Source organism: Vicia villosa, linkage group LG1 (assembly GCF_029867415.1).
Source record: "Vicia villosa cultivar HV-30 ecotype Madison, WI linkage group LG1, Vvil1.0, whole genome shotgun sequence".
In the NCBI taxonomy this organism is placed as follows: domain Eukaryota; kingdom Viridiplantae; phylum Streptophyta; class Magnoliopsida; order Fabales; family Fabaceae; genus Vicia; species Vicia villosa.
In genome coordinates this window covers 22766403-22788855 of record NC_081180.1, presented here as the reverse complement: position 1 = coordinate 22788855, position 22453 = coordinate 22766403, and the positions used below count along the sequence as shown (strand labels likewise).

At 31.3% G+C, this 22453-nt stretch overlaps 1 protein-coding gene and 1 pseudogene across 1 annotated transcript; both read right to left on the bottom strand.

Moving 5' to 3' along the window:
* Nucleotides 1–8055: 8055 nt before the first annotated feature.
* LOC131602565 (ABA-responsive protein ABR18-like) lies at nt 8056–12332 on the bottom strand. The gene is made up of 2 exons (XM_058874714.1): nt 12256–12332; nt 8056–8698 (listed from the first exon to the last, which is right to left on the bottom strand). The coding sequence occupies exons 1-2, from the start codon at nt 12281–12283 to the stop codon at nt 8250–8252; spliced, it is 477 nt and encodes a 158-aa protein (XP_058730697.1). The 5' UTR covers nt 12284–12332; the 3' UTR covers nt 8056–8249.
* A 2992-nt stretch (nt 12333–15324) lies between these two features.
* LOC131602556 (ABA-responsive protein ABR18-like) lies at nt 15325–16013 on the bottom strand (annotated as a pseudogene).
* Between the last annotated feature and the right edge of the window lie 6440 nt (nt 16014–22453).

Sequence of the window (22453 nt, the reverse complement as noted above, 5' to 3'; positions counted from 1 at the left end):
GCACAACGCCCAAAACGACACTAAGAAATGATTCACGGATCAAAAGATACGTTATTTTAAAGTTTTAGAAAATTCTCGCTCAGCAAGGTTCGCTCAGCGAAGCAAGGCAGAAGCGAAATCCTTCAGACCTCCGCTCAGTGGACCACTAGCAACGTCAAACAGAAGCGAACTACATTGGGACCTCCGCTCAGCGGACCTGCGATTTCAGCAAATCCCAAGTCTGCGACAGACCCTGCGATTTCACATCCTTTTCACCCAAAAACGATTCCACACATCATATACAGGCATACAAACATCGAATTTCTCATCACACATCATTATACATCAAAACAACACATCAATAACCAACAATCTATACAAATTCATCAATTATCCCAAATTATGACATACCTAACAATATCAAATCCCAATATACCCAATCGAACCGAATCATACATTAGTCAATCCTATTACCCATAATCACATAATAGAAATTAACCGAAAGAGTCCCCCCTTACCTTAGCCAAGAATCTGGACTTTTCTCCTTCTTCTCCATCAAACCCGTAAGCCTCTTTTCATCACTTTCAGTAAGAATCTCCAATCTTCAAACCCGCTTATCTCCCTCACTGAGAACTTCCGTGATACGAGTTAATATATCAAATCGAAGGAAATTTCGTGTAGAATCCGAATCTTCTAGAATTACCTGATTTGGAGTTACGAGGAGAAAGTTATGACCCATTTTGTGAGGGCTGCACCATGAATGCGAAAATCTCTTTTCTCCATGAACTCTCCTTCTCTCCCTCCTAGGTTTTCCTTCTCTATTTCTCAATTTTCTCTTATTTCCTTGTTTTATTAAAACATGGCATAACTTAGTAATGGGCTCAACACTTAACACCCCCCTCATTACTAATTACCCCCACTTGGCCCAAAGACCAATACTCCATAATTCTTCCAATTAGTTCGATGAAAATACCAATTAATTCTAAAAATAATTTAATTTCCGATTAAATTAAAATTAGAAAATATGGGGTGTTACATCGACTTTTAGGAAAAATTCATTGCAAACAGTTACTCTTATATTAGTATAAATAGGAGTTCTAGTGTTAGAGCTCGGGGTGTCAAATTTATTACAAAAACTCACATACTCAAAGTACCCGAGCGAAGAAGTGAGAAACAAGTTACTTGAGTGAAATGCATGATTCTGAACACCACTTTCTTTATATTTAAGCAAAATCCCTTTACTTCCACTTTTCTCTTTACAGCAATTCCTTTACCTCCTATGCATTACTTTTACCAACAATTCGACTACGACGAAATTCCTTACTTTATGCAATTTTACATTAAAGTCTTCATAGGAGTTAGAGGAGTTTTCTATTTCACACTAAGCATTCAAATTAATTTACAAGAGTTTATGTACATATGTCCTAGGATTAACTAATCGATCTTGGAAGTAACGCTTTTAAAGACTAGTGTTTGTTTACCGAAATTCACAGTAAACAAATTGGGCACGCGCAGTATGACCCATTGCATGTTCTTTTATAACTTCATGCATAAAATTCTCTCAACATTGTGTATGCATGTGTAGCGGCGGAAAATTTGATATCGAAGCCATTAGATTGACTTGACTCATTATTTCAGTGAAAGTCGCCACCGCGCTTTATTGTTTCCAGAGGAAATGGGAAAAGAGATAAATAAACCTAAAAAGAAGTTTTTAAAACAAAAACAACAAAAAGAGATCTTAGGTACGAATGTTGATTATACAAGGGGAAGGTTGTAAGCACCCCTCATATATGTGTTACTCCACAGGAACCTTTTTTGAAAATTTGTGTTTAAAAAGATATTGTGTGCAAAAAGAAAAGGTTTATTGATTTTAAAGTAAGTTCGGCAAGACATTTCGTCTTGTGCCTACATACCTCCTTAGTGCAATGGAGAAGTCAGAGCTAATGTAGTTCCACTTAAAAGGGAAATTTTTAAAAGGAATAAACACTTTATCATCATAGGAGAGAATACTCAGCCATTGATCTTAAACATGAGCACAGATGAATCCTTTGCATCATCAATGAAAGAAGGGCTCAAACTTGGATAAAATCAACAAGTATGCCACTAACTCTCTCAAGTGGAAAAGGTTCCATCATATCAATCAATATCAACATTGTGGGATATCATAACTCACCACAACAATTAATTGTGCCTAAACTTTAAAAGAAATGCGAACAAGGGCAAAAGATATTCGAGGTAACAGTTTTACTAATTTTTTTTTAAAATAAAATAATTCGCCCCGCTCTCATGTACCTGCGGTTTTGTTTTGTACGTTGTGAAAGTTTCATCATGAAAAACGTTATTTGTTGTAGTGCAAGTATTTTAGGACAAATAATTTTTCTAAATATGACACTTATTTTGGGACGGATATAGTACTTTTTTTGTAAAGTTAGACTAATGGTCATAAACTTTTTTAAGTTACTAAATTTAACAACAAAACTATTATAAATATGAAAAAGGGTTAATACCTATTTTCACCCCTGCCATATGGAGTCGGTTTGAAAAATCCCATGTCAAAAAAAAAAGTTGCAAGAATGACCTCAACAAATTTCAAAAATTTCATTTTGGCCCTTTATCAGGCCACATCATCAAAAAGTATGATGTGACAGTGTTTTTGTAACTTTTTAATAAATTGAATTTCCACATCATATATTCAGCCAATACAATGATATTAATACCCTTAGTTGCTATATCCACAAAAACCAATACGTTCTCCATTTCAACAAAACCCCATCCTCTATCCCTAACTCCCCATTGGGAAGCTAGATCCTAAGCAACCGAATCTCATTAAAATTATTCAAATCTTGAGTAGGTGAGTGATGCGTAACACCACTATCTCCATCATCCTCACTACCGACAGCAAGTGGCAAAGACGAAGAAGACGAATTCCCCAAATTCGTTGAAGACGAACCTCTCTTGGGACCCAAAAACTGACAGATAGTTTGAATCGGTTTAGCAATCCCACCAAAAACCAACCTCAAAAGATTACAGAACGGACCATGAGATTTATAAGACGAAGCAAAAGCAGAATTCGAATCATAATCTGAAATAACACAATCAACTCTCACAACAACGTTCTCAACCTGAGGAACTAACGAGTGAAATCGATGCGAGACAACACAGCATCGACCCAGATGGTCATAGATTCAGCTTGTTGATCAGGAGAAGTGGTTGGAAATTCTCGAGTAAACCATTCGGAACCCACCTTAAGTTGTACGAATGGAGCCATCGAAGGAGTGAATTGATGACGTTCAGCGAACATCATCATGAATGCCAGGAAAGTTTCACGAAGTTTGCCACTTTCTTCCTTCGGAGTTAGGTAAGCCAATCTGGTTCCTTCTACTGTTCGATCCTTTATGGTTTCACTTTCTTCATCAACGACATTTTTATATGGGAGGTGAGCCTCGAAAGTGGCATTAAGCCATAGTTGCAACAGCCAGAAAGGACCAGCAAAAAGAAGAGGCCCTGTTTTGTAGTTCTTAACAAGGTCCGTTGCCTCACCAAGATTCTCATAATGAAATCCTAGGATTAACTGGCCTAGGTTTAACTTTATCCCAGCATTTAGCTGGTTAGCCATGCAAAGATATCTTTTTTCTACTTGTATGGACCTAGAGTAAAAGACACACCTCGAGGGCCAAAGTGCTAGAAAAGCTATGTGTTCTTCGTCAGAAACGTTTGGGTCCGTTTCATTATGGTATTGTTGAATGAAGGCAGTATAGGTGACTGTGGCTTCGTTAAAATTAATGGTGTCAGTATCCATGAAATTAGGGTCGAAGGTTTCCCCAGTTGGTCGAAGCCCTGTAATAGCAGCTACATCGAAGAGGGTAGGGGTAACCATCCTGCAAGGAAGGTGAAAAGTATTGTGAGAAGCATCCCAGAAGTAAACTGACGCTACTAACATGGTTTGGTTATATTCTAAACCTGTTTTGGATAATTGGATTAAATCGTAAATCCCTAGCTGTTTCCAGAAAGGCGCTTTTTGCTTTTCTACCTTCGTTAGCCAAGCGTAATACAGGTCAGGATCCTTTGCTAACGGGATTGACCTAAAGACTTTCACAAAATTGGTTACATAGTTTAACCTAATTTTTTCTAAGGCCAGAGGGGTTTCAATTGAGGTCTCTGTTGGATTATCAGGGTTTGCTGAGACTGGGTGGCCTTCATCATCTATCCTATTCTTGCTAACTAAAGGCCTAGTCTTATAATAAGCAGGAAAGAATTTGTTCAAAGCAGAGTTATTTTCTCCTGGTAAAGGACCCATGAAGGCATGAGTTTTTCCAGAAATTTCAAAGGGAATGATTACCTGAGAAGCATAGATGGCGCACGCCTCTGCATTATTTGGATTTGGTATGTGTTCTTGATCCCCTGTCTTCATAGGATTTTGAAGTTTTAGAACAGGTTGAAGAACATTTGAAGAAGACGCCATGGGTAAATTTGATTTTGGAAATGGGTTTGAATGTAACCGAAGATGTTCTTTTCTGTGAAGAGAATGAGGAGATAGAAGTGAAAGTTATATGAAGGTGGAAGTTCAAGTATTTAAAGGTTTAACGGAAACCCTTTCAAATCTTTTGGGTAAAAGCCAAGAGACACGCGGAAGGTGTTGATTTAATCCAACGGCGGTCGAATAATTATTAGCTTTACTCCTAGTATATAGGAGTAATGATCATGAAGTAAGACCAGAACATGGGAATGTAAGTTATGAGAAGACATCTTTGAAAATGACAAGACGTTTTGGAAACAGAGTCATAAATGATTGTGACGTCAGTCAATAGTCTTGGAACTCCAAGAAGTAAGTAAAAGGAAATCTTATTATAACAAGAAACGCCTATTTCTCTTGTTTTCGAAACAGGCATTTATTGGGGGAAATTTGTTAGCTGAAGATTTCGTTTGGGAAGAATATCTTTCGAAGGTTGAAATTCGTAAGAAGATGGTTACTGATGACCATCTTTTGAGATCAAAAATGGCTACTGATGGCCATGTTCGAAAGTGATGGTTTAAGTTGGAGCGGAGACAGTTAGCACTGAAGCTAAATTCGAAAGGAATTTTCTTTGGGGACTTAGATGTTTTTTACGAAATATGCATAGTACTGATGCTTAGCGTATTTCTGTGGTATTCTTGATTCTGATCATGTTGCCACGCGTCGAAAGAAGATTCAGGCGGGATGATTTGAATTTCGAAGTAGTTTTATGTAACCGCACGAAGACAGATGGCATCCTTGGATTTTCTATGGGCAACGTGGTATTAGATTAGCGTAGGACCGTTAGGGTCGAAACTAGTATAAATAAGGGTCTTAATGTTAGGATTCCGTGTGTTCATTTTGTACAAATTACTCACATATTGCTCAAGTATCAAGTGTTAAGAGAACAAGTTTCGCTGAGAAATGTACGTATGACACCACCATCAATTTAAATACATTTGCATTTTCCTTTATTCAAGTATCTTTTGATATTATTGCATTTCGTTTACTTCCTGCCATTTACATTCCTGCACTCTTTGTTTTCGTTTTATTTGATTTCGAAGCGTTTAAGTTTCTGTACTTTAAGATTCTTGCACTTTACAGTTTTGTCTTATATCTTATCTTTATTTTATCTTTCGCTGATGTTGTATTTACGTGTATAACAAGGTGATTGTTAATCTTTATTTCTTTGATTAAACATTTCTTATTTCGAGACAAGCCAATCAAAGACATGATTTGAACTATCATGAATAACAACCTTTTTGACTATGTTCTAGGATCAATCTAGTCGATCCTGCGAGTAACCAAATCATATTTATTATAGTTTGGAAGACTAGCGGTTGTTTACCGGAAATCACCGTAAACAGTCACTTATCAGTGTGTTAGTTTTTATTGTAAATACCATACTAGTCTCTCATCATTGCATACTGCAAATCCTAATTATAGTGAGATAGGTTATTTGTTATTCTGTAACATTTGTAATCATGTTTCAAAGAGAAAGTAAAGAATAATAGTGTATAACCAATTTCATTGTGTTCTTCTTGCTTCCCTCTTTTCTACCCTTGTGGGTTTCTTGCCAATAAAAGAAACATACAATACTTTGTTCTTAGCATTTATTTCACAACAAATTGGTGCGGTAAGCATGGAGAAGTCCAAGTGTTGGAGGTTTATACAGATCACAATGTTGCTGATATGATCACCAAGACTTTGTCATGTTGCAAATTTTTTCACTGTATGCAGTTGAAAAAGCTGCAAGAAGAAAGATTGTTTGTCCCTTGATGTTATAGAGTTTTTTTCAAGGTGGAGATTTATGATATATTGGATCGAACTCTAGTATGGTCGAAGGGTAGCTTATTGGTTCGACAATTCGACAGGATTTTAGCATGTCGGCGAAGTTTGTTCAAATGTTGTAGTCGAAGTATGCTCAAGTATGCAGTAGTCGAAATGCTAGGAGTGCATGTCAAATTGGTCTTGTTTGTTAAGTCTAATTGTTTAAGTTAACTTGTTCCCTAAGTTAGCTTGTGTAATGAGTCTGTGTGTAAAAGCACATTAGTTTAGTGTGTTAGTTTTTATTAAAAATAACATATTAGTCTCTCATCATTGCATACTGCAAAATTATATACCTTTTACGTTTCACCTTTCTTACGTGCCAACAGACAAAGGTTGGCACACTCATCATCTGAACTTGAGCAAATTTCTGAGGAGGAGCTCCCATCATCTTCTTCCCACACAATATAGGCTCTACGAACTTTGGAATTCTTTCCTTTCTTCTTGTAGACTTCCTTAGCTTTCTTCTTATGATGTTTGATGAGACTTGGACAGGTAGTTATATAGTGTCCTGATTTATCACACTCGTAACACGTAATGTCACCGTCCTTTTTCTTGTGTTCCTTCTTGAGCGGGTGAATGTTTCTGAAATGTATCAAATCTTTGTCAGAACGTTTGAGCTTGTTTCTCTTGAGGAATCTGTTATACCGTTGGACGAATAAACCTATCTCCTATTTTTTAGGAATTTTTTATCATAGTCATCACTTTCGTCAAAGTTAACAATTTTAATACTTTCAAATTGCAGTGTTGAAATCGCACAATCAATATGGAAAAAATTTAGATTTTACTACTTAGAGACATTTTAGTACACTTGTTAAAATAACCATTAATTATCAATGGGATTTGAGAAATATTCTGGGTTTCTATAATTCTTTTATTAAGAGTTAAAGAGATTGGAAAACACTTGGTTTTAAAATACGGGTTAGTTTGAGAATCCCAAAGTTTATTTTCTTGTAACTCTTACTATAATCTCTTATAATAACTTTCGAGGTATAGTGAATCATAGAGTTACTCTCTTCGATACAAAGATCACTTTAATCGAACTGCATAAATAAATTCATTATATTTTCACTTACTTATTATTTGACGTCATTTATCTGGTTGTTTCTTTTTCCACAATTATCGTTTGTATTTATTTTCACCACTATTTTAATTAAAAGTGTCACATGTGTTTATCACATATCGGCAAAAGTATATGTTTGTTGAATCTATAATATAAATAACTTTTTTTTTGTAAAGTTGGACTAAAGATCATAAACAAAAATTCGCAGAAATTGACATGTAATCCCATACGTGGGCTTCATCCTTCTAGTCTGCTCCCACGTGTCTTCAACATTTGAGCTATTTTGAATTGTTTTTGTTGTTTCAAATCGTCTTTCAAATCTCCTAACTGCTTCCGTCAAGAGTTTCCTCTGTCAAACCTTTGGAACATAGCGTTAAAATGATTAAGCAACTTGTACTAGCATGGATATCTATCTCACTCCCATTTTTATTCAAATATACCAAATCACCTCAAATCTTTTTGAGTTTCTGAACATGTTTTGAAGAGAGAGTGATCATAATCTTGTGAATCTGTTCTTGAGATTCTTCCAAATCCGACGTGGTAGATTTCTAGGTTATAGCAAATATGTTCAACAAATCATTATCAAGATCAAGGTTGAAGCATTGTTTGAACTTACATCAAAAATTTTAAAGTTGGAATTAAGATAATAAATTTGTATTAGTTACTAAATTTAACAACAAAACTATTATAGATATGTTTTCATTTGTATTAAGTTGTTGATTATTGATAAAGTGGCCGGGATACAAAGATATCAAGCCTCACAGTTCACAAGCAAAAGGAACAGACAACAAGAGATCGAACCCTTTATTATTACATTGGAAGATAACTAATATTAAGAAGACACCAACAAAGCTTGCTTGCAAGGACAGTGATGATATGCTAGTATCATCAATTATAATTAGGATTTGCCAAAACATAACCTTCAATGGCTTTAAAAAGAGCATCTCCCTTAGCCTTGCCTTCCTCAACTTCCTTTTCAATAGGCTTAGCATCTCCTTTGGTGTGATATTTAACAATCGTCTTCCCAACTGATCCACCACTTGGACCTTCAACCAATTTGGCCTCAAATGATATCTTCTCAACAGCGTCTGATATACCGAAACCTCCGACTATACTGTAATTATATTCCAACTTTGCATCATCAATGGCTTCAACTTTGTGCAACACGTACAAGGTTTGTCCTCCTTCAACGAAAGTGATCTTTTTGACGGTTCCAGGGCCACCATTTCCTTCAACGATTTCAACGGTTTTGATAGAATCGACAACCTTAGGAACGATGAAATCACCATCATGCACGACAGCTTTGAATAACTTAGCAGGTGCAACGGTAGAGGTGGCACTAGTGCAAAATGAACAATATAATTTTAAAATTTACACCCAATATAATAAAAACGGGTGTAAATAAGAAACACGGTGGCACTTTTGTAAATAAAGTGTTAGTTTATGATTGATCGTGTGGAAATATACACCCTATTTTTTAAAAATGGGTGTAAATTAAAAATATTATTATATTTAAATATCTATTACTCCCGTTAAATTAAAAATCGGGCGTAAATTTAAATAGACTTAAAAATATATTTTAGATTAATTGGATTTTCTTTTTATATAAAAAATGCCAAAAAATATTTTAATTAAACTTTTTTTCTTTTTGAATTTAATATGTTTTATTCCTATTGTTTCAATCCACCCGTTAAAGTATTAATGTTCAATAATTTATCAACCATTTTTCGGTGGAGTTATTGATTATTCCTATTGTTTCAATCCACCCGTTAAAGAATTATGTTCAATAATTTATCAACCATTTTTCTCTCTGAACAAAATATTAACCAAACCCAACGAAACCCATTATGCATGTATTTCACGGAACTCAGCGAAACCCAGCGAAACCCATTTTTCAATCCACTCTCTGAACAATCAACGAAACCCAACGAAACTCAGCAATGGTGACGACAACGAAGCTCTCAGTTCCTTTCACGAAGCTAATGCTTGTACTCAACTTATACATGACACTTATGTCTACTATTAGCATGTTGAGAACTTTGTCCGCTACATTTACCAGAGAAGAGGAAGACTCTCGTTGACTTGTTCCATTTCAAAAGTCCACAACTATGGTACAGTTGATTTTGAGCGAAGACCTTCTAGTAAATGGGGTGTTCTTTACAAGAGAATCTCGATGATGAAAAACCCTAAATTGGGTTCTGCTTCTGTCCTGTGTTGAATCAGTGGGAGAATGAAGGTAAACCTCTTACAAAATAGGATCTTTGTAGAATTGCCAAGGAGTTGAGAAAGTATAGAAGACATGACAAAGCTCTTCAGGTAATGACAAATCAATTTTGTACAATTTGTTGAAGACAGATATTTGATCTTGGAAAGCAGCAAAAGTAAATCGAGTTCATCAATGAGCTACTCCTCACTAGTGTCAATGTGTTGCAAAGTTAAGTTATATGAACGTTAAAATCACCTTTTCGTTAATTACTTGGTTCTGAATTTTATGCTAACTTTGATTAATGTTTTATGGTTTTCATTGGCAGGTGATGATGGATGTCTTCTTTGGAAACTTTATGTTTCTTTTAACCTTCTTCTTTATGGTCAAGATGTTTCTTCATATATCTATCAGTGTCTCCAGGTTATACCTCTGATATATTTTTTCTTAAACCGATGACTTTGATCTATTCTCTGGCCCCAAAAGAGTGCAAAATGTAATATCTGAAGCCTACAAAGGTCACTATTAATGGGTATTGATACTCAGGTTGTTTAGTATGGACCACCTCCACAACTTGGCCCTGGACATGCTACGGTATGAAATTTTAACTGCTGTTGTTTTCATTTTGTCTTTATAAACCAAACTATGTTTGTTCAGTTGTTTGCCACCCCTGGCTCTCTCATTGGACATTGCATCTTCATGTTTAATTACTTCAAAAAGTCTTTAAGGGGGCTATATCCCTTTTCCTTCCTCTTTTTTGGCAAATCCTTCCCTTTTCCTCAACTTCCAAACAAAGCCTACAAAGGTCACTATTAATGGGGAAGAATCAAACCACTTAGCTACTTTACTGAGCATCTCATACTACTCGATGCGGCACAAAGAAATGCCATGATACCCAACTTCCCATCATTGTGAAAGTGGGAATTTTCAAATCATCAAGCTGTTTTTTCTACATTGCTGTTGTTTTTTTTGTTCTATCCTATTTTAAAGTGTGAGTTTTTTGTACTTTACTCATTTCTGTTGATTTTACCAGGTAATTGAAGACCCAGTCATTATTATTAGATTAATTGATAATGTGATACGGTGGTGACGTCATAAGGCAAACTTGAATGGTTATCTCTCCTATCAAACTGGCCAAAGCTTAGATAAGATAATTGTTTTCTTGGTTCTAGTTTTTTTGTGCCTTAAAGTTTGAAAAGAATTAGTGAATTTCTACTTTTAATTGAACAATGATTACATTGTTAAACAGGAATCAAATGGATGGTCTCTGCAACTTCTATCATTTGCATGTTTATCTTTAGCAGCAAATATGGAGGAACCCCTTGTTCCTTCTCTCTTGGACCTTCAGGTATAAACTAATAAATGATTAGAATTTAGAACCCATGTTCATTTGGCACTTAACAGCTTAGAACTGAAACTACAATTATTATGAAGGACGGTTTTGAAATTACTACTCAATATTTGTTATATTTTCCATGTAGTCCACCTCTCAATTTGATTCTTTACTATTAACAATCTCTGCATTTTAATTTGAAAAAATGAATAAACCTTCATATTTGTTGCAAAGCATTAGCATTAGCGTGTTAAAATGCATCAAACATAATGACATGACACCGACACTGACATGCTAACATCAGTAATAATTTGAAAAAATGAATAAACCTTCATATTTGTTGCAAAGCATTAGCGTGTTAAAATGCACATCTGAGCTATATACCATTGATACATGTGACTCTTTATTGTAATAACACTTTCTTGTAATAATTTTTTGTGTCTTGTTTTTTTGCATACAGAAAACAATTGCATCTCCAAGGCGTGGTATTTTGGCCATGGATGAATCCAATGCTACATGTGGAAAGCGGTTGGATTCAATTGAACTAGAGAACACCGAAATTAACCGTCAAGCATGGCGTAAAATTATATATGAAGAAAGTGTTATGACTTAGTTAAAATATAATTTTTATGTGTATGATTTTATAATACTTGAAATATTATGACTGTACATGATTTTGTATATTTTTTTGGTTAATATGAAAAATATTTTGACTTAGTTAAAATATGATTTTTATGTGTATGATTTTTATAGTATTTGCAATATTATGACTGAAAATGAAATATAACTAAATGGTGTATATAAAATAGGGTGTAAATAGATATAATTGTTCATTCATAAATGGCGTATTTACACCCGATTTTTATTAAAATAGGGTGTAATTAAGAACATATTTACACCCGATTTTTATTAAAATAGGGTGTAATTAAAATGTAATTACGCCCAATTACACCCGATTTTTATTAAAATGGGTGTAATTAAAACGTAATTACGCCAAATTACACCCGATTTTTATTAAAACAGGGTGTAATTAAAACGTAATTACGCCAAATTACACCCGATTTTTATTAAAATAGGGTGTAATTAAAAACGTAATTACGCTCAATTACACCCTATTTTTTTTAAAACAGGGTGTAATTAAAAACCTAATTACGCCCAATTACACCCGATTTTTATTAAAACAGGGTGTAATTAAAAATGTAATTACGCCCAATTACACCCGATAATTTTAAAATAAAACGGGTGTAAATTCGTTAGACATTTCTCACCCTGTGGATATACACCCGATTTTTATTAAAAATAATGGGTATAAATTTAATAAAAAACGGGTGTAAATTAACATTTTTGTACTAGTGTGGTATCATTCTCATATGTGAAAATACCCATAATGCGAAGTTGTAAAGTAAAGAGGAGTTTGAGAAGAAGAGAAGATAGTATGAATGTATGTTGGTCTGAGTGAATATGAGCATAGGAAAGGTTTGTATTTATAGGCACTCTGCCTTCTTTGCCAACCTCAATTTATGACCCCGCTGTTAGTGTCACTTTGTTGACTCTCTGTCACAAACCATTATCTATATACTTTTCTTTTATCAACATTCATGCTGCTACATAAATTGGTATAATAAAGTGATGATAATAATAATAAAAAGATAATACCGCTAACTTCATACACGTTGCATTCAAATTCAATCAAGTTCGACGGATCAAATTCAACAATTGTGTACTGTTTGTTTACAGCAAATGTTATGAATTTTTTATTATAGAAAAAAAGCCAAATGTAATAATTAAATAAAAAGAGCACAAGAAGTGATACGTATATATTCATGCCGTGTAATGTGGACTAAAATTAATGATTCCTTTCTAGAAAAAGACTTTTTATTTTTTAAATTTTAGATTTAGGGCCAGTTTGTTTCAGCTTTAAAAAAATAGATTTTTTCTTTGTATTTTTGAAAATAGATTTTCTAAAACCGTTTTTCAAAATATTATAAGTTTTTTTATATTCGCTTTTTCTAAAATGAAACACTTAATTTGACATCTTATAACATAAACATACATAATTGAAGACCAAAATTTAGTAAAATCATAATTTTTTCAAAAAGTTGTATTTCAAAAATGATTTTTATGAAAATCTATTTGAAGTAGCTTCAAAAATTAAGTGATTTTTTGAAATTTTGATATCCAAATTTTTTTCCCATAAATAGATGAAATACCTAAAATCACATTTTAAGAATAACTATTCAAACAAAATTTTAATTTGAAGCTTTTATAAAAAGTTTCTTTGTAAAGATTTTTTTCACAAAATTTGGTAACACTATAAAAATCATTTTTAAAAAAAGCCAAAACAAATGGGCCCTTAATATGTTTTTATTTTTTAAGTTTACGTTCTTTTCTTTTCGATAAAGATGAATTATGATATATTTAAGATTTAGATGGTTCACATTCAATTATGTTTGTCTTAGTCTGAATTTTCCACGTCCTCAACGTGTGAAAGGAAAGTTTAGAGAAAATTTTAGTAAAATTTAAAAGTTTGGAAGAACATTTTGACATGGTCCTTTCAACTTAAGAAGTCGAAGTCTCAAGTGTATGATGGAAGTTGAGACTTAGTTTGACTCAAGATTATTTATTCAAGATTTCGACATCAGAAGTTAGCACAAGATTTCTACAACAGCAATTGGCGCGAAAAATAGCAAATAACTGTCTTTTGGTTTTATCCAAAGGAACATGTGGAAGCCGATTCGAAGGGAAAAGGATGTAGCAAACATGTGTCGACTTTTAGGAAAAAAGTCGTTGCAGGCAATTACTCTTATATTAGTATAAATAGGAGTTCTAGTGTTAGAGTTCCAGGGTGTCAAATTCATTACAAAAACTCACATACTCAAAGTACCCAAGCGAAGAAGTGAGAAACGAGTTACTTGAGTGAAATGCATGATTTTGAACACTACTTTCTTTATAATTTCATCACAACCACAATGATTGAATATAACATCCCTTGGATGTTTTCTCATATTATAGCAATTCATACAAGGTCACCAAAAAATCTTATTGTTGTTATGAAGTTTTTTTCTAGGAAATCAAGAAATTGTAACAATTATTTCTCATACTCGCTACTTAATCTATTTGCTTTCATCCAAATACGATCCATAATCAAATAAAGCCTCTGAAAATAAAATTAAAAAAAAAAGAGTATAAATATATAGCTTCTCAACAACAACAACAACAATAAAATAATGCGCGGAGAACAACAAGAACAACAGTAATGGAGAACAACAAGAACAACAATATTGGAGAACAACAAGAACATACCACGGAGCTTCTTGGAGAAGAAGTGTTCTTTCGTTGGCTAAGCTCATTGGAGAAGAAGTGTTTTTTCGTTGGCTAAGCTCCTGAAGAAGTGTTCTTTCGTTAAGGATCAAAAATTGAATTAAATGGACCCGAGTGTCAAAATTAAAAGAAAATTTATCTCGGTTAAACTTAAAAAACTGAGGTAGATTGTCGGCGTCAAATATATATAAAAAATGTGTCTTTTCGATCGTCAAAAGAATACAAAATTAAGGAGTATTTATCTTAGTTTTAAAAAAAACTGAGGTAACATATCCGACATAAAATCTAGAAAACATAATGGCACCTTTTTTATTCCATATATAACATTAAATATTAGGAGTTGAGATTTATAAATACTAGAGGTAATAGTTTTATTGATATATTTATGTCGGATTTATAAATATTAGAGGTAACAGTTTTATTAATATTTTTAAATAAAATAATTCGCTCCGTTCACATGTACGTGTGGTTTTGTTTTGTACGTTGTGAAAGTTTCGTCATGAAAAACGTTATTTGTTGTAGTGCAAATATTTTGGGACAAATAATTTTTTAAAATATGACATTTATTTTGGGACGGGTAGAATATTTTTTTTTGTAAAGTTAGACTAATGGTCATAAACTTTTTTAGTTATTAAATTTAACAACAAAACTATTATAGATATGAAAAATGCTATTCATACACTCAAAATATACACTACACCGTATTTAGAGTGTTTATTAAAAAATGCTATTTGGATTAAAGAAGACTGATATAAAAACGGTTTGATGAACCAACTTAATTACTTCATTAATCAAATTTATTTTATTACTAAAAATTATTTCTAATATGTGAGTGCTTATTAACCAACTTCACTACTACATTAACCAATATTTTATACTTTATTAACTAACTTTGTTTTACTACTAAAAATAAAAATTTATTTTTAATATTTGAGTTGTTATTAACCAAACAATAAATTATATTAACCAACTTTATACACTCAATTAATCAATTTTGTGTTACCAGTAAATTAGGTGTAGATGTATAATATGGTGTACGAATAGAATGCTTAGATATATATGTTTTCATTTGTATTATAAGTTATTGATAACGTGAGATACAAAGATAACAAACCTCAAATTTGATAATTAAAAGCAACAAACAAGACATTAGAATACTTTATTACATTGGAAGATAACTTGTATTAAGAAGACACCAACAAAGCTAGATAGCAAGGACAGTGATGATATGATATAGCATCATGATCATCAATTGTAATTAGGATTGGCCAAAACGTAACCTTCAATGGCCTTGAAAAGAGCATCACTCTTAGCCTTGCCTTCTTCAACTACCTTTTCAATGGGCTTAGCATCTCCTTTGGTATGATATTTAACACTCATCTTCCCAACAGATCCTCCATTTGGACCTTCATTCAAACAATTTTGCCTCAAATGATATCTTTTCAACTATGTCCGATATACCAAATCCTCCAACTATACTGTAATTATATTCAAACTTTGTATCATCAATAGCTTCAATTTTGTGCAACACATACAAGGTTTGTCCTCCTTCAACGAAAGTGATCTTCTTGACGGTGCCAGGACCACCATTTCCTTCAACGATTTCAACAGTTTTGATGGAATCAACAACCTTAGGAACAATGACATCAGCATCATACACCACAGCTTTGAATAACTTAGCAGGTGCAACGGTAGAAGTGGTATCATTCTCATATGTGAAAATACCCATAATGCTTATTGATTAGATGAAGTTGTAAAAGAAGATAGTATGTATGTATGTATGTATGTTTGTTGGTGTGTTTGTGTGACTTATTAGCATTGGATGGTTTTCTATTTATAGGCACTGCCTTATCTGCCGAACTCAATTTATGCCGCGGCCGCTAGTGTGAGTTTGTTGACTATTTTACTTATTTTAAGAAAACGTTTTCTTTGCTAAACTTTATTCCCAACCAATATATAATATGTACGATCAGTTACAAGCTATTATATTTTATTATTCCTTCTTTTCCTTTTTACATGTCACACTTCCAAAATCATTAATAAGATTTATTGTGTTTTATACTATTTTCTTTTACTTTAATATTCTTAATCACTTAATATTTTATTTTATATTTTATTATAATAACTGAAAATATCAATGATAATTCTCTAATTAATAACGGATTGAACTTTAGAAATGATAGATTATTAAAACAAAAAAATTCTACAAATTCTAAAATTATTCTACAATATTTTTTTACTGGAAAACTAAATAGTTTATTGTTAAATAATTCAAAGAAGTTCGAGAAAGAAATTCAACAATGGCGTACTTTGGCATTGAGAGTGTTGTGAATTTAATGCCTCAAAAGAAAGTATTAATGCGAGGCACCGTTTATCTACTTTTAATATAATAAAGTAGATGACATATAAAATTCTATCATTATCCCTCTAAGTCTAATCACTAATTTGAGGGTGATAAACAGGGACATAGATGTAATTGCATCTCCTTTAATACTTTAATTAATAAATAAATTTTTTAATCATTTGGTAACTTTTATTAATCCATTTATATTTTTCCATCATTACTAACATGTAAAACTTTTTTGGAATTGTGCAAAATTCCTTGGAATACAGCAAAACAACCTCCATGAAAAAATAAATTTGAGTCCTTTTTTAAAAATCTACATTGAAACTCAACATTTATCATTTGGAGCCTCTCAGTCTTCCTCTTCTTTGAATTATGCAAAACCCTTTAATTGCCCTTATGTCCACGGACTCACACATCATCCTCAACCAAAAAAGCATTATGGTAATGTTGTTCTGCATCTTCATCATGTTCCATACCCATACGAAATTTCCAAAAAACTGTCCAACATAAAATACAAATCCATTTAGATGTAAACTCTTTAAATTAGTTATATGTTTCTGGAAATTGGTCATTCATGTCATTTTATGCAGAAAATGAGCCGAACCATTTAGTTTAATCCTCATCCATATTTTATGCATACCCCTTGAACCATTTAGTTTTTTAAAGAATCGTGTTTATTAACCTAATGTAAATTGTTTGAAATGTAACGTACTTTCCTTTCTTTGATCCTACTGCAATTAGTTTCAGTCCTTGCTAGCTACTGTCATACGTCAAATCATATTTTCAGTTCAAAAGGTATTATTTTTGTTATTATTTTTGTTGTTATTATTTTTCATATTTATAATTACTATTTTTTAAATATTTTTTATTTAAATTTTAATTTACAACTTATAGTACCTAGAAAAACCTAATTATTAGATCAAGTGTATCTTCCAAAAGAATGCCTCATAATCAATTTCAAATTTTGAGAAATCCTTGAGGTACAAGAATTGAAATAATAAATAATTTTTAATTATATTAACATATTTCTTATACGAAAGTTTTGGCATTATTATTTAATAATTTAATTCTTACGTATAAATTTGAAGACAGACCATGCTACTTTGTTTAGAAATATTATGTTATCTTAAAAAAATGTTCATATACGTATTTGTCTTAAAAAAATTATACTTCACACAGTTTTAAAAAAATATATGTAGGAATATGTCATTGCCTTTTTTAATTTGTGGTAAATTTGTCATTACTATTATCTTGATTATCTAAATTTATGAGTAATTACATTTTTATGACAATATTAATTTATCACACTAATTTATTATTTAATAAAATTACCATATTCAACCTTCCGTAAACCTTATACAACTACTTGGCTTTGTACGTTACGTATTCCAAAAACATAATGTTTTATTTCATATTTATGTAGCCGTTATTGGGAGAAAAAATTTTCACTTTACAATGTTTTCATTATCTTTCATAATCATCATCCATTCCTTCTACATATACCTTCTTTGAAAACTCTTCATAACTCTTAACTTCATGTTTTTTATTGATATATTTAATTTGTCTCCTTATCAACTTCATTTAGTTTTTTTATTTTTTTATATTCAAATTCGATCTATCTTAATTTTCAAATCAAATTATTTTAAAATAATCAAGATAGTATAAATTTAAATGCTTTAAAATTACTATAATAATAAATTATTTATCAAACAATCATTTTATGAATTTACTTTAAACATTAAAATTATTTCAAAGCACAACTTATTATTTTTAAAATGTTCAATCTCACAAGTTATTTTAAAAATAATTTTATGTATTATCATCAACTATTAATTCAAAATTGATTATATGTTGAGGTGACTAATAATAAATATTTTTTATTTTGTTTTTATCAAAATTATTTAAATATTATCTTTCCCATCTCTATTTATTTATTTTGAAATTAATTCCCATCTCTATTTATTTATTTTGAAATTAATTGCCATAAATAAATTATTGCCATAATTATTTAATAGTAAATTTTCTAGAATATTCCGCTTCAAATAATTTTAAAAGTAGATGAAGAGATAATGTATAATTGTTTGATTATTTCCCACCTAAAATAAATGAGGATTTCAATTTTGGTCTAACACTAATGGAATGAATTTATTGTATCGGGATAGTATCAAAATTGCTTCATTAACCTAAACTAAATCAAATTAGAGTTCTTATTTCATACCTAACAAATAATTCTCTTTATTTGTTACAAAATGAACCAACTGAAAGAGAAACAGTGTCTTACAAGATTGAAACCTCTATCATCATGATAACATACTATAATAATAATAAAATATAACATACTATAATAATTTGTAAATCCTCATTACTTTTTAAATGTGAGTAAACACTTGAGGAAATTATTTTTTCTCATTTTAATTGTTACCCTATTTAAATAATATTTAAATTTTAAATTTAGTATAATGAGATTAATATTAATATTTTAATTTGTACCAAAATATATTAATATTTTTAATTTATGAGAGGATTGTAATATTATTTTTTGTAACATTTATAATGTACGCTCATTATTATAATAATGTTTATAATTGGTATATAATTGATCAAAATTCCAACAAACACGGGAGAAAGGGAAATATGGAAGCAAATTCAAAAAAAATATTAAATTTTAATTTATAGTAATATATTCATAATTTATGATAAAATACTTACTTAATTTGAACAAATGTTAGAGATCATATATTCATATGTTAAACGATTTCTAAATTACTATAGCATGTAACTTCTAAATTACTACACAAATTTAACAAACATAATATTATTCAATTCATTAAATCTAATCAAATTATTATCAATTTTAATTTGTTACTAAACCTATATGTTTTTTTTTTTGTATTATATGTTTTATTTTATAATGTTTGTTAATAGAAATTGTAAAATTAAAATTATAATCAATTATAATTATAAAAATTATAGGCATATCCGACGGGGCAAACATGTTTTTCCACTGTATATTTGGTTTAATAGCAATTACCAAATTATATCAAATATATTCGTATAAATTTTGATAACGAAATTAATTGAAAAAATAGGTTAATCGAAAACATGGTTATTAAATTTTTTATGGTCGAGACTATTTAATTTATATATCTTATATATATAAATATAAGATATATATATATATATATATATATATATATATATATATATATATATATATATATATATATATATATATATATATATATATATATATATACTTTTTAACAATAACTATATAATATATATTTATTATTTATACCAAATTTTTTATTTGAAGTTATATAAATGAAATAAATATTTTTAATATTATTATTTATTAACAAAATACGATCCCATATAGGCTGGATGTACTGCACCTGATCCCGCAATTCCAGAATCCTTTTCACCATTCATGAGCTATTCTTAGTATATTTTACTTTTAAATCTACTAAGAAAGTAAATGCCTATCATATTTATTTTCATTTCCTAATCTATCATATAAGAAGAGTCTACCATTTGCTCATCTCTAAGCTATGCCACATCAGCATCTCTTCCCACAATAATCCACATCATTTCTTCCAATTTTTGCCTTTTGATCATTAGTTTTAATTGTGGGCTGCGGCAGTTTCTTCCTTGATCATTGAACTTCTCTGCATTCAACTTCTCAACCTCTCATGATCTTGCCGTTACACATTCTTTACTCTCTCTGCCTATCCACGTTCCAAACCGCTTCCACCCAAATCATTATGATTTATTGTTTTCCCTTTTCCACTTCTAATCTTCCCTATATTCATGCAATTGAAGTAACAGTTTCAAAATCGTTTCAAAAGGAGAATCTGCGATATCAAAAAAGGAGAAACAAGGTACCAACCAAAATATCTGATACGGCGACGAATCTGGGGTTTTTGACGTTACAGCGGATCTGACGTTTTCATCGGTTTTACAGAAGGGTGCGATTTTCCGGTGGTAGATCAATTATGGTGCGTTTTCGGTGGCGAGTTTGGTGGTCTCGAGTTCGATATGGTTGATGTGTGACTTTTTCAATTTTTTGCAAACCTCATTACGATTCTTTCTGCAATTTCGATGTTTTTCAATTTGTTGCAAGGATGGTATGACAATTCAATCTCTTTGTTTGTTTGTTTTTGTTTTTTTATTTCGATTTTTCTTAGCTTTTCCTTTGTAATTTGTCAACTTTTTTTATTTCAAATGGAAGATATGGAAGCATCAACTGCAGAAAAAGTGTGGTGCTGAAATTTTATTTCATCCGGTATAAGACAAGTTGTTGTGGAGCGGGCACTGCTGTTGATACAGAGGCAGTAACAGGTATCGTTAATAATGCTTACATTTCATGTTGCCCTTTTTTTTTTACACTGCTGCTAATAGTTTTAAGATAGTTTCTTAATCCATCCCTTTCTACTCCATATTGTAAATCTTGATCCTTTTGTTACGATTATGGTGTACTGATTGAATAAATTTTGTTGAGCTATATATAGGATGACATAGAAAAATTGGTATCCAAGTTGGAAGATGAAGTTCGGGCTCTCGACGAAGGGACTATGTTCTTACCGAATTCGGTATATATGTTTTTCTTCTGTTATTCGTATTTATTTCGTTTTACTTAATCGAGTAACCAATTTTATTAACAGGTGCAATGTTTTATATTAAGAGTCATTTTTATGTTCTGAGATGTTAGGTTGTTTAGTTTATGTTTGACGCAGTTTTATCGGCTAGCGACTTCAATGTAGTGGAATTTTAACAGACTGCTATTGTTTCGTGATATATGATTTGGTACAATCTGTTGTTGCAACTATAGAAGTGTTATAGCACTTTGGCTATTATTGTGTATGTATATTGGCCTCACTGTTATTTGGGCAGCATTGAACACAATGAAACATGGGAGAAATCGAATCTACAATGAAACACCTGCCATTGAAATATCATTTAGATTTAGTTACATACCAAAAGAGTAATTATAATAACATTTTATCACCTGTGAAATGATTAATCATTATTAGCCTGGATACTATTTGATTTTAGGTTAATTGTGCTTTATTTTAATTCTTTAAAGCACTCCTTTATACATGGAATGTCTTTGTTCTAATTATTGTTCCTATTTAACAACACATTCAAAACTTCATCTACAAATGTCTTTGTTCTAATTATTGTTCCTATTTAACAAGACATTCAAAACTTCATCTACAAACATCCACACACAGATGTTGATTTTGAGTTACAAATGTAGAAATTGTTACAAGGATTAATAAACAATCATTATAAATTTGTTTTTACTTTCTATTTATCCTTTGATCTAAATTGATTATTATATATATATATATATATATTGAGATTTCACTATAAAAGAAACTATGATTCTCGAATCGCATTTGTGTCAATCGTGTAGGTTTTGGCGTTGCTGCGTGGCGTCCCGTTTCGAAAGTGGTTTGTTGAAAGCTTAGCAGTGCATGTATGGTGCAACAGGTCTGATTGCACATATTTCTTTTAAACTCTATTGTGTTCAAAAAAACGAAGTACTTCATATTGATAGCGACGATGCTGATAGCGGTATGTGTCCACACCTTGATGATTGTCTCAAAATCAATGTTAAGCCTCCAAAGTTGATGACAATGATGATGAAGAAAATTCCTGCAACAATCCTCCTTCCATAGATACATAGATATACATGATGATGAAATGAAAAAAAATCTCATTTGTTGTGCACCTTCTGTTGTAAGCTTCTTTGGAATTCTACTTCCTTCATTTGGGTTCCAGTTACTTGACTTGAAACACACTGCACAAGTTATTTTCTATAGTGAACTTTCAAATGCAAGAAATGTTATCTCACCCGATGATATCTACAAAAATGTTTGTTT

Excerpts from the sequence above, each read along its gene's own strand:
- LOC131602565 (XM_058874714.1), bottom strand. The coding sequence starts at position 12,283 with ATGGGTATTTTCACATATGAGAATGATA. Across the intron at positions 8,699-12,255 it reads TTTCACATATGAGAATGATA|CCACCTCTACCGTTGCACCT; the intron begins CCACACTAGTAC and ends TTTGCACTAGTG.